This window comes from Solea senegalensis, unplaced genomic scaffold (assembly GCF_019176455.1).
Source record: "Solea senegalensis isolate Sse05_10M unplaced genomic scaffold, IFAPA_SoseM_1 scf7180000014583, whole genome shotgun sequence".
Classification (NCBI taxonomy): Eukaryota; Metazoa; Chordata; class Actinopteri; order Pleuronectiformes; family Soleidae; genus Solea; species Solea senegalensis.
Genome location: NW_025321079.1, coordinates 1 through 13,837, shown reverse-complemented (window position 1 = coordinate 13,837; position 13,837 = coordinate 1). Strand labels below are relative to the sequence as shown.

Genomic DNA, 13,837 nt, shown 5'->3' with positions numbered 1-13,837 from the left:
AGAAAACCTGTTTGCTCATGCTGCTCCCGTTTCCTAGCAGCTGCATGGCTGCAAAAAAGGAAAGAAAAGAAAGAGGGAGGGTGTGGGAGAAAAAAAGACTAAGTGAAGGTAGAGTGACAGTGTGCTCAGCTGCACAACTCCCACTCTTTCCTTAAAAACTGAGAAATAGCGCTGGATACAGCCAAAGAGCAGCCCTGTAGTTAACATAATAATAGTAAGTGAGTACCTAGGGGGTCACAATGACAGTGGCCAGCATGAGGACACACAAGAAATGTTAAACATAGTGGACTAAATGAAAAATATAAAATATTCTTAGCATCACCAATGTGTACCTCTGGACCTTTGACAATGTACATTATCACAAGGTTATATTTAATATTTTGTTCTGGTAAAGTGTTGGCAAATTAACACAGGGGAAAAGGGGAAGTTCAAAACAATTTTAGACAATTAGTCAATAATGTCAATATCCTCTATAAAGATCACTAACAAGGACACACTTGTGCCTCTGTTTTTCTCTGCTTCATGTTAAGGGTTACTCATACAGAAATCACATTATGCAACAGTGCAACTGGAGTCGAAACAGCATATGACACACAATCCCTCTAGTGGTACACTTTGTTCATTACACCGACAGAAAAATGTGTGTTATTTTAAGACCACAGAAAACCCTGTCTCAGAAAAATAAATTTATGATGATCATTCAGTATTCAAACCACTTTGCAAATGTAGAGACAACAGCTTGGTAAAGACTACACAGTGCCTCACGTAACAACAGTTAGCTTTTATTCTTCACTATTCATCACTGAAAACTAAACTCAGAAAATATCCACAGTGGGCACTTGCACCAAAACAAAAATGTCAACTTTTACTAGGGTTAATGAGCCTTTCCAAATGTGGAAAAATCAGAAGATGAGAGCTTTCACAAGTGAACCCAAACATGACCTCGGAGTTAAGACAGAAGAGCTTTATCTTGACAAGCACCAGACTCTAATTTAAAAAGTAAAATGATGGTGTCGTGGCACTGTGGTGTGACAAGAGTTGCACACCAGCAACAGTGATTCAAAAAGAATAATGTTTTGCCCATAGTTCTTTAAATAAATAACTATCATTCAAATCACCACATCTGAATGATCAGATATGTTGATGGGAAATCAACAGAATAAACGATTTTTACATTGACGGCCAGTGTAAGGGTCTAAATTTTGTTCCCACCACTTTTAATCTGAAGAGGACATTAAGTGGCAAAAACTAAATTATGAGAACGCACCTCTGTGTTCCCTTATTTGGATGTCTGCCAGACTTTTTGTTTTGTTGGTGTGGTATTGTGAGGCTGTTTGGTTCACCCATCCCAGCCTGAAGTCATACTAGGTCATCTTTTCTTCTCCTTTCTTTTTACCTCATGCCTTCAACCTCTGGTATCCAGCATTTTGTTGACATGATACTAAATTTCTGTCTGTGATTTGATACCTAAATATCTCCATCGCAACAATGACACTAAATCAGAGAATGTTCAGGAATAGCAATGGGATAATAAATGGCAGAACATGGGACTTTGAAAATCATATTAAATCTAATTTGATGAAGCACAAAACTGGAAAACACACTCAGTAAAACACAGACCTTTGATAAAGACATGGAAAAAAAAAGATACTTGTGTTTGATCTATTTTAGAGCAATAATTGTTGGACTTATAAATTATTAAATATTATGCTACTATTTTTAAACATGTCTTGTCAAGAAAATAATACAAAATATATAGCATGGGCATGATTTAATTTATAGATCACATGTTTTACAGGAAGATTCTATTGTAGGTTGAACACGTTGGCTACTTTGGTCTGAGAGGGTTTCAAGCATTAATTACAGGTGTGATTTGTAGTGTGCATGGGCTTGTTTCGACTGTCCCATATTTTGCTTCAGGTGTTGTCTTTTTTGACAAGCTGTGGACTATCATCATGCGTACTTGAGGTTACAGCCATTGTTTTGTCACCATGAAAGCTTGTCGGCACACCCCCTATTCCCGTAAGCAGTAAAAGTAGAGGACGGCACACAGACACTGCTCCTCTGTTACACATCAATATCTCGTAGCACAACACTGTTTGAAGAAAAATCTTGATTATTTTACTAGCAATTCAAACAAAAGGCAATGTTCAACGGCAGAATATTAGAGCATTTAATATGTCAAAGAGTATTCCAAACAGAGTTGTTTTTCGCAGCCATTTTAAATTTAAAATGCTTATTAGTTACAGTCAAATTTTAGTCATTTCTATATGTGATAGTTTAAGTCCAGTTTTAGTTGAAGAAAACTCAAAAAGGTTTTAGTCTACTTTTAGTTAAAAAGTATAGTCTTTTAACAAATTAATTTAGGTCAATAAGTATTGGAGATTGCTGTTGGGCAGAAACCTTTAATCTCTTTTTAATAACTTTTTTTCCAAAATATTTCAACTGTTTTTTTCATGAAGACTTGGGGCGAAGGTAGTTTACAGCGACCCCCCACCCGGGCCTCGCCACTTCCCGGGGCAGCGGACATATGTACTGGCCGCACTCTATACTTTGATATTAAGTGTAAACATTAGCAGGGACAAACCTCTCCCTGTGCTTTACAGTACTTTCATGGGTCAATGCAGATATCACAAAAAGATGCTAATGTAAAACTGGGATTGAGCCTTGGCAATAACATTACGCAATGTGGTGATGGGATGACAATGCATAAAACATACATTAAGTCATGTGCTATTTGGAGCAGGCTCTATCCATCATCAAACGGCTGTGTGAGTGTGTGCATGTAAATATATACAAATGAATCAGTGTACAAGTGCCTCACATACAGTCCATTCAAGATCTCAATTGGATGAAAGCAACCATTAGTAGAGGACAGTAAACTAATTCAAGCATGTGTTGGAGAGTATATGCAGATGACCATGTGACTGTGTATTCTGCTTTCTAATGAAGGGTGTCTCCATGTCTCCATGAATGATCAGATGCACCACACAGTTCATTATCTCACATCTGTAGCTGGGTCGCACAGTAATCATGGATTATACTATTGTAATAGTAGCTGAGCATTTCTTCTTGGAAAAAAAAGAGATTGTTTCAGAGTGTTTCAGGGCTCGTTAGCTTCGAAAGCACTTTCACCATAAAAAAAAAACAACCAATGCAACAATGACTGGATTTTGTTTTTGATAATTTTGACTGGAAGAACATAAAGAAGGCATCTATGAATGGCTGGTGTGAGGAGAAGGAATAATTACAGCTAAAAAAATAACTGTGACCTTTTCCTTCAAAAGCTGCTTTGCAATGATGTGTGACTGTTGCACTGTGTATGAGACATTACTTATGAAGGTCTTAACGTATTAGGTCCTACATGTCATGTATACTATATATATCTTATAAGAATATGTGTCTAGGAGCAACCAAAAAGTAAATTAGGTTTTACAGATGTAAGAGCACTTTCACAGGGTGACAACTGATAAGCTATGGCAAATGTTAAATAACTTTATTTGTGGGCTTTCCCTGTGCATAATAACAGAGTACATAAGATGAATTATAATGGCTCTTTTCAGAGGCAACTACCCTCCCTAAAGAATATAAACATCAACAAATAGAACTGCTGTTGTCACTGAAAACAGATCACAGTGACCATGTCAAGAGGAGACAGGCAGCCACAGAAAGAGCATTCCAAGTATTTCAGGAAATGAATGAAATATATTCTCGATGGGGGAATTTCAAATATGTGCACAACATCTTAAGCTTATTATACAGCTTTACAACAAACACTGCTCTCAGTAGATCACATGTAACTCATCTGACGTTAAACCTATATTGTGCAACATAACCATTGTAATTTACATGAGTGCAATATTGCACGTGCCACAATTTACACTTTACACTGCATATAATTTTATCTTAATAATTTTTTGTTAAAATGCATGTTAATTATCTATTATCTTTACCTCGACTTACATTTCCCCCATTGTGGGACAAATAAAAATAAATAAAATCCTATCTTTTCTTTCTATCTTTCTCGATCTTTGCTTACTTAAGCTCCTCCAAGAATGGGGCTTTTTTACTTTGTTATTTCATATGAAGTATGTTTGCTCTCTAACAAGGTTTGTAGAACATGAATGCTGGGGAACATCTTTGTTCATCTTTTGGTCGACATTGCAATATGTAGATTAGAAAAAGAAAAGCTACAATAAATCATTGTAAATCCTACTTATCGATTTTTGAAATTAAACCAAGTAACATTAACCGGTGCCATACAGTTCATATCTTGTCTGATTCATGAAGAGAAAAATGAGGGGAAACACCTATACAACTACAACAAGTAAATTGAGGCCATCTTTTTCTGACAGCTTTTTATGGTGAGCGTGAAAACCAGCTATAGCAACAAAGAGCAACAATATGAAGAGGTGGGTCAGTGTTGGACAGAAACAGGTGGTGCTAACCAAACCTTTCATGCCTACACAAAGGTTGGTCACACACAGTCGCTACATTGTTTCCATTGCATAAGGAAGCAAATGGAGCCAAAAGAGTGGAAGGATTAAAAGTCATTAGAAGTCAAAGCACCACTCTGACTCAGCAGTGTTGAAGTGCAGGCATGAAGAACAACCAAGTTTTTCTGCTTACCTCTGCCATAAACTTCCTCCTGTAAAAAGAACAAAAATGGATTATGCGTTATTTTCTACGTGACAAACAACACTCAGGTGTATGAAACACTTCAGAGAAGATTAAAAACAAATCTTTGAATTTACCGGGAAGCAGTGCATGGTCGACTCTGGTGGGTACACAATGAAGTGGCGTAGCGTGAAGCCGAAGCCCTGGGAGGTGCGACGTAAAAGCACAGTTTTGGGTCTCGGCCATGAGAATACCTCCTCCTCTGTGGGGTTTTGCATTGTCGGAGAATCTGCCACACCTCTCCACTCTGGGCAATCATTCTGCAAGAAAACACATGTGGAGGAAGAGATATAACATAAGCCGTCTTAATTTTACTATTATTACACACACTATTTTTTACCCCACCCTGCATGATTTTAAGGACAATTTATAAAACAATTTTCTTTGCCAGATATTTATACTAGCTTGTTAATTGGCCCTCTGAGGTACCCCACCTTTCGCCCCATGCCAGCGAGGATTGGCTCCAGCGGCCTTGCAAACCTCGTGTGCAGGAAAAAGTGGTAGACAATGAAATTGAAGTGACAAAGCAAAACTAAATAGTGACAATGGAATCCAAAAACAATTTTACTAAAACGTCACCTGTTGTTTCACCCACACCCAAATTAGATAAAAAAAAAAAAAAACAGTCATTGCACATTAACAGCAACCGTCTGGTGTTCTTTATTTCACACACAAACTGGTTTCCAGTGTTTACAATCAAGTTGTGGTATCCCTTTTCACAGCTGGTGAGAACAGCACATCAGGTCTCTGAGCTGTGGACACCCACGCCTGTGTTTACTGGCTATTTATAACCTCACACCTTTGTGGTATCGTGTGCGCAGCAACACCCACCTGTACTCAGATCCCCCTGTATCATATTCCCAGTTTCAGTACTCAGTTTCAGGAAAACATGTTTTATACAGTCTTATATTTCCACAATTGACTTTTTTTTCCACTCACCCTGTCTCAAACAAGCCAACCAACCATCCCCCCTGTAGCACAGACATTCCCCCACAATGTGAGGAATGTGATGAGCAGGCATTTGCACCATGTCTGCCTGGGCACATATGTTTAGAAAATGTCAGAAAATCTGAGTGAATTAAATGCATGTCATAACAACCAGTGATAAAGTTTATGTTGGACTTCATTTTTACTTGTAAGGGTAGAAATCTGACATTTGTTATAGCTAAAAATAAATAAATAAACACTAATAGCTCTCTGACTTGATCCAGCTGTTGCAGAGAGCTGGGTGTTTCCAATCTGTGCAGATGAACACATCAGAAAGTTGTACACATTCACTGGAAAAAAGGACAGACCCATAGTCCTGCTTTAATTGGCTGGGAAATGGAGCTGCAGGTGCAGCTGACACACGTGTGTATTTTGATGAAACCAGCAAAACAGGTTTTACTGAGTATAACCAAGCTTTGGTTGTTCCCTAATGCCTGCATTTCCATGTTTAAGCCCTGTCTGTGAACCCTGAGTGGCTTTTACAAAACATGCACATGCTAATTTATACCCGTAGACGAGCTTGTGGTGATATGACAATAGATGTTTGACATGCTTGCATTGCTCCCTTCGTGTCTACAGGGAAAGCCAATCCCAGTCTACTGGATCTGATTTAGTGGCCAGTGCACAGGGCAATTTCCAAAACTCTGATCTTTGGATGTGGACAACAGAAGGAGGTGTGGGACCCCTGACAGACACATGCCTAGGAGTTTTATCATTGCCACATGCATACTTAAGACTGCCGAATTTCCAGGGCAATAAAATTCCAGACCCCCATTTGCCCTCAGTTTTCAACTTCTGTTAATTAATACAAATATAAATATATAAATAAATAATTTCATTGAAAAATACAATAATTGAACATAATCATGAATACTTTCTTTCTGAATGAAATGGAGCACAAAGAATACAGAAAGCATCTGCCCCTTTCACAAAAAGAAATATCCATATACAGTGCTTTACAAATTTATTAGACCACCCAAAGCCACAATTATCCTAAATGTACATCATTGTAGGAGCTCTTTAACCAGATTAATGATAAAATATAATAATAATAATAATTATTATTATTATTATTATTATTGTTATTTATGAATTTTCAAATTTACTGTTTTACAGAAAAAAATGAACAAATTGTTAAGACCATTATTATTTCTTGATTAAGACACCAAATTATAGTTATTGACTTGCATTCCTGAACAGAATAAAAACTGTTTTAGTGGTTGAATGTTATGCTTGATTAATTTGTGACTTCTCAGAGAAGAAGCCCAGTGAGCTGGCTCAAATGTGGGTATACAAAGGTGAATTTAGTTTATTTGCCAAATAAATAACAATAACATATTTAGTTTTAAACAAGTTTTTGAGAGATTTCTAAAATATTAACGTTATCTCATTTTTAAAGACAGGTGGTCTAATAAATCTGTTAAGCACTGTGTCCACATCTTCATGAAATACATACCTAGCCTCTCCTGTCTGCAAATGATGTTTTGCTTACTTATGATTCACTACAACGCCATGGGTGAGGCGTTTAATGAGCATTTGTTCCACTGCTAGATATTTACGGCATTTGCCTGGCAAAAAAGCTCTTTACTATCTACCTTACTATCATCATTAGACCATCTCTACACTGGTTAATATGACTTTTGTGTAGGTGGTAAATTAGGTCATGGATGATGTGGAGAACAGTCCACCCGAGCATGTGAGGTGTACATAAGAGTGTTCACTGGACAATCACAATAGTAAACCCTCATTGCTTTGACTGCAGCAACTGGGTACTGTCCACAAAAAAAAGATGGCAGCAGATTTCCAAAAAAAATAATGAAACAAGTGAAATTATACAGCCCAGATTTCCATCTTCAGCATGAAAAATGCTGTTCAGAACCGATGCAGTCTGCGGCCATGGCATCCGTCACTTGGGCTCTGCTGCATGTCAGAGCGTGCAACAGAGCCAAAGTGAGATGTGCTTACTAGAGAGTGATTCAAGTTATCTTGTGAGAGAACTGCGATTGTCACAGGTACACGCACAGCTGAGGTAAACAGTATAAATTCTTGGGAAGATAGCGTGCAATACTGTGCGTGCCGTAGCTTACGTAAGCGTAAACTGGAGTGTGAGCAAGCATGAGGCAATTAGAGCTTCAGATCGCACTGCAAATAGCCCAACAGAAGACTTGATAATATGGAAATGGAGGTAAACAAAAACATATTTTTTGTATAAAAATGGATCATGATTTTGGTTCATTGTGTCACTATAACGACATATAAGAATATGACAGGGCGCTGCGGTCTCTACCACACAAAATCTACCACACAGTTGTTTTGGTCTTGTCCTTCCTTGGTCCGAGGCTTGAAACTGCAGTGCAGTTAATGCTAATGCCGCAGTTTTTAGATGGACCTCATTCCCAGAATGTAAACAGTGTCCGCCATCTTTGCTAACAGTTACACTAACAGGACCAAGTGTCACTGGTGGGCACGTAACAAAGAAAAGAATGAAGATATTTCTCAACTCCGGTGAAACTGAGGTTTCAAAAATACTACCCCTATTCTAGTAATACAAAGCTAAATGCAAATCGGTGAAGTATTCCTTTAAGCAGTTTGACTGTATAAACATTTATATCAACTGAAGGGTGGGGGTGGTGTGAGAACATTTGGGATTATGTCATGAGGCACCGGCAATGTCCGTCTTACTCAAAATTCCTTAGTGGGCAACAGAAGTTACGCATAAGCTTTAGCAAAATGGTACCTGTGCATATGTGGTCATTTTTAAACCTACATCAGTGGTTCAACAAGCCCTGAGATTGCAGGGCAGGTCAAGCAATGCCACCCACTAACGTCAAATTTTTTTAAGGAAAGCACTGTACTTAAACAGCTGCTTACACACCACAACAGCCAGTGTTTACAGGCGGGCTTTAAACTAAAAATAAAAACTGGGATTTCCACTTTGCTCATTTTTAACAACTACAAAGAAACCACACGGCACGGTCTGTGTGTTTAAAAACCTCTGCTGACATCTCAAAATGACACATTACAAGCACTGCATGACATCAGCTCCAAAAACACCAGACAAGTACACAGCTTAAAAATGTGAGGAAACCTAGTTCTCTGTGGGCTGCTACATTCTACACCACATCCCATTCAAACCAAGCACTTAACTGTGAAAAGCCTTAATGATACACATGGTGAGTTCTGGGTATTTCAGCCTAGTGCAGGACATGGTTAGGATATTCAATACTCAGCCGATGTAGATGAAAACTACATTTTGTGAGTGCCACACTCCTCGATAGTACCTATTTTAACGGACACTTAATAAAGTCATGTTCTGCACTAGTGTTGTCCGATCTTCTCCAAAGTACTCAAATCTCTCCGACCATCTGTGTGTGGGGGAGTTTAACAGAATTGTCTCTCCATACTTGTGGAATTATGGCAGAGGGTTTCATTTATCACAAAACAAAAAGCAATCATGCTGAGAAGTCAACATGTTAAATCTGTTCACCTATATCTCCTCTATTTCAATATCAGGGGTACACCTACACATCTTTTGTCAATACATTAAGTTTTGTTTAGCCTTAACCACACACATCTACCATATCATTTACTGTAAGAAATAATGTTTTCTGTGATTCTGACAAAAGAATCAATACCAATAAACCCCCATTGAAAAAAAAACACGTTTTTATCAGTCTTCAGTGATTCGGTTCATGCCAATACATGAGCTATATAAACCAGCTTCTGCATCAAGGATAACAGGAATGTTTTTGCAAAGCACTGAGGGAAATAAAGAAAAAACGAAATCACATCTGCAGCCCATCTCTTGAGTTTTTCCATGAGACACAGACACAACCATAAGGCAACAGGAAGTAACAGGCTTCTTCTATCCAATTGAAGTCAATTTTCCCTTCCGATTGCCATCAGTGAGCCATATGATGCCTGCGTGTGGGGTTCTGTAAAAGGCAGGCAGCCTAAATGAGATAAACACTGAGCTTTAATGAAGACTGTGGGGACAGGGGGGTCTGTTTGTCAATACCTCCCCTACAGTGCGAAGTATGGCTCATGCTTCATCATAAATTATACATTTTACTCAACTCTCCATTTGTTTTGCTGATGCAGAATCACAATAATATATACATAATTAATAAATAAGCCGTCACTGCTATTTAGTTTCTGCTGCTACATTTAAATACTCCACTCTATTCAGTTGATAAAGTGAACCCTTCTTCAACATATTGTTTGTTTTTTTACAATAATATGTATTTATAAAGATCCATGTTTTAAATTTTAGTTACGTTAATATATAAAGGATCTCTCCCAAGTGCTTCACTGTGCCTGTAGGGGACAGCAATCCACCCTATGTCTTTTTATAATCCTCCCTACTGCTTGTTTGCAGTCATAACAGAACCATGCATTCTCTAAAAAAACAAAAGTCACACCCATTTATCCTCATCCTCAACTTTTGACCGATCTCTCTCAGCTGAGACCACATGCTCTTTTGCATACGACATATTTAGAAAGTTATTTTGAAATAGCCACTTATTCAGTCATTAATCCACAGTGTCATCACTTCCAGCACAACCCAGGACCAGAGACTTCAGGGGGTTTCCAGCACCAAATTAGCACATGAATTGGTTTGTATGGTAGCATTATTAGAAGAGCTGCTAAAAGGAGGCTCTCCACTGAATACACTAACCAAGGCTTTTCCTCACCCCCAAACACTTTAAGCCAAATTCTTTTGTCAACATGCTGCATATCAAGGATCAATCTGAATTGTTGTTGTCAATAAACTTGTTTAGAAATGTGCATGTATGAGGGTGTATTCAGATGGCTGCTATGGCAAAGGAAGGACATCATTTCATTCCAGAAAAGAAATACAGGGATGCAACACAAGCTGTCACAGCAGTGAGAATAGTGAATTGGCTGAAGCATATCGTTAGCCTTAAGTTCACCAATAAATACCTACATTTCACTATTCTTTGCATCAAATAAATATTGTTTTATTCTCTTCTAGACCTACACAAATATTTTTTGTAGAGTTAAGCAGGGTAAGTGATTGACTAACAGGTTAGTTACCAAAGGGTAAAACTTGCCTATGCATTGTTGAGCTAAAAATCAAATTGCAAATTAGCACATATAGACTAAAGTGGGGAACCAATATAACATTGAAGGCGGTGCTGGAAATCAACAGATACTATGGCAATGGGCCCTTTCATTTCAATGGGAACTGCATTCAACAAGACGGTCTTCATTCGGGTGGTTACATCAACAACAATACATTATGATTTAAAAGATGGAAACAAACTAAACAGTTTTATTTTGATAACTCTGAGGTTGAGATTTACTCTGGACAGGCAGGCAGGGCACGTACATATGATGCTAGAGAACACAGTCTGCTTCCTGTTTACTCCAGCATGACCGGTGTATGTGTAAGTAATGTAATATATGTTTTGAGGTGTTAGGTTAGATGGAGATTATTTCTAACACAAAACTAAAACACCCTATGGACTTCAGATAGTTTTTTATTACAAAATGAGAATGTATTATTGTGGTTGTAGACTCAGACACACAAGCTGTGAGAAGAAAAGATGGTGTCCTGTCTGGTAGTAGAGTGGTGAGCACAGTTAAAAAATCTAAGAGACAGTTCTTGGTCTAGCTAAGAACTTCAATACCACATACACCAGTGATGAATTTCATTGAAATTTAAATCTAATTAAAAGCAGTGCCGTAACCATGTTACAATTATCAACCCCTGGTGGGAAATAAAATCCCTTAAACTGTCATAAATCTAATGATGGCGATCATAAAAATAAACAAAATAGTGAAGCACTGGCGAGATAAAAGGCAAAACGATTCAACACAGGCAGTGAAAAGCTGCTGAACCAAAGCGTCCATATCCAAACATGTTACTGCCCCAACACCAAATTGAAAGGGGGCAGAGAGTGAAACCGGAGTTAGTCATTCCTGAGAACCTCTTTCAAGTTCACAATTTACAGAAAAAAAACATTATATAATTTCACAGATAATGTACAAAGGTCTGAAGTTTGGTATCACTGTGTTTACCTCACAGAAAGAAGATCTTGTACATCTGTCATCATCGTCACAAGATTTAGTCCAACGTGATGCCATCATTCAACTTCACTTAAAACACTGTATTCCGTAAACGCCCACATCGAAAATGCAGCTTCAGTGGGACACAAGACAATAGGGTTCCTGTGTCCAATTTACACCTCCGTTTTTGCCTGACTTCTTAGTCCATCTGTTCAAAAGAGGGGAGAGAGAGATGTTCTTACGTCACTGGGTTACAACATTGGGTTAATTACAGGCAAATTATGAATTATGAAAGCCTTTATCAAATACTCTTTTCTACCTGATGTTTTTTTGACAAACACGTATAAAACAGGACACCTGCATGCTGTGAGAGGCTGTTGTGGAGTTATATGAATCAATCAAAATCCAACAATGCAATGTATAGTACTTTTAAAACACTTAAAATGAACATCACAACACAAACACAACCTCCGCACAGGAACACACATTAATACAGATCACATGCACATTAATTCACATATAGTATGGTCAGAATAATACATTTAGAATGGAAACCACACAAAAAAAGAGCCATGGGAATGCTTACAAAAAGGTAAATAAATAGATCTAGTGATTTAAATAAGTAGAAGTGCAACTAACGAAAATAATCGATTAATCTGTCAATTATTTTCTCGATTAATTGTTTGATCCATAAAATATCAGAAAACCGTAAAAAATGTGGTTCTGTGTTCATCAAACCTGGAAATGATGATGTTGTCAAATGTCTTGTTTTGTCCGAAAAAACAAAATGATTAACTTTTAATGATTTCTTTGTTATCCAGAGCAAAGAAATTAAGAAAACACTCACATTTAAGAAGCTTAAACAATCGGAAATCTTGTTTGAATCATGAAGAAAGCTACAAACTGATTAATCGATTATCAAAATAGTTGTCGATTAATCGATTAATTGTTTCAGCTTGTTAATTGTTTCCTCTAAAAAGTAAAACTACACAGATATTCATTTAAAAACCAGCATATCAACTCTGTTCTGCCCTCAGGTCTTTAAGATACAGTTTGTGGAACAGTTGGTGGAATGTAAGCACAAGTTGGCAAAAGATACCAACTGTTATAAAAACAATCTAATCGAGGAGCACACGTGAATGAGTACATTACACCACAATTCACCAGCTCTTAACTACGTCGTGCTTCGACAACGCTGCACTCCTAATGAATGACCGGGCAACAAGTGGACTACAGAGAGGAGGCAGGGCGAAATAAATGCCAGTCACATTTGAAATGTGGTTGTTATGACCAAATAACGCTAGAAATGTAAAGTACGAGTCACTGAAATAAAGCGTATCGTATCAATTTCCACAACAAAACCACAGGTTTTATGACTTTGAGAGAAGGTGAATTTAAATGCCTCACGTTTGAGATCGATGGTCAACGGAGGCACGAACAGAGCGTGTTTGTCGAGCTGTTGTTCTCTGACCAACAAAAGTGGCTTTTCTTTTTGTTATTACACACAAAACACCGCACTCGAAATGGCGTTCCGAGACAACACGGGGGCTTGTTTACGTCACATATGTTGTGAACGCCGCGTGGGAAGCTCGTAAAGTGAACCAAAGAAACAACCAAAGCAACTGTGGCAACAGGCTGCTAGCATCCATGCTAACTGGTGGAGTTTAAACAAAGTTACCTGTGTGGTTAAGAGGCGTCATTACAGGCGAGGAGCGGCGGCCACGGTTCTCCATGAAAGTTACTAGACGAAGTGAAAACATACGGTGGGAGCTCCGGGACAGGCGGGCGTTGTCGTAATTCAATGTAGTAAGAGTTCAAGCAGCTTCCCGGTGATTATTCCAGTCGCTCTCGGGGTTGGCGCATGGTGCAGTTTGGTGGCTGGATTTTTTTTTTCTTCCAGCGTTCCCGACTCTCTGGGAGTCCACCTTCGGAAAACAGGGCCCTCTCAGCCAACCAGAAGCGTAGTTGCATTCGACGCGACCAATCGCTTCTCTGAAAAGGTGGCGTTGTTTAACCGTTCCAACGGAGTTCAACAAGTCCCTCGAGCAGTGTTTCCCAAATTGTGGGCCGCGGCCAACGGGTGGTTCTCAACCTGCGCGATAAAACTTCTCCCATTTCCCCAGGCCTGGCAACACAGAAC

At 38.4% G+C, this 13,837-nt stretch overlaps 1 protein-coding gene across 2 annotated transcripts in view; it reads right to left on the bottom strand.

The window, feature by feature from the left end:
* Positions 1 to 13,600, bottom strand: part of arhgap21b (Rho GTPase activating protein 21b) — a 33,935-nt gene extending 20,335 nt beyond the window's left edge. For both annotated transcript variants that reach the window (XM_044016530.1, XM_044016531.1), the window contains exons 1-4: positions 13,376 to 13,600; positions 11,710 to 11,905; positions 4,755 to 4,937; positions 4,630 to 4,648 (exon numbers count right to left, since the gene is read on the bottom strand). In XM_044016530.1, coding sequence (XP_043872465.1) covers positions 4,630 to 4,648; positions 4,755 to 4,937; positions 11,710 to 11,778 — 271 coding nt within the window. In that variant the 5' untranslated portion in view covers positions 11,779 to 11,905; positions 13,376 to 13,600. The remainder of the gene's footprint in view (positions 1 to 4,629; positions 4,649 to 4,754; positions 4,938 to 11,709; positions 11,906 to 13,375) is intronic.
* Positions 13,601 to 13,837: the final 237 nt, after the last annotated feature.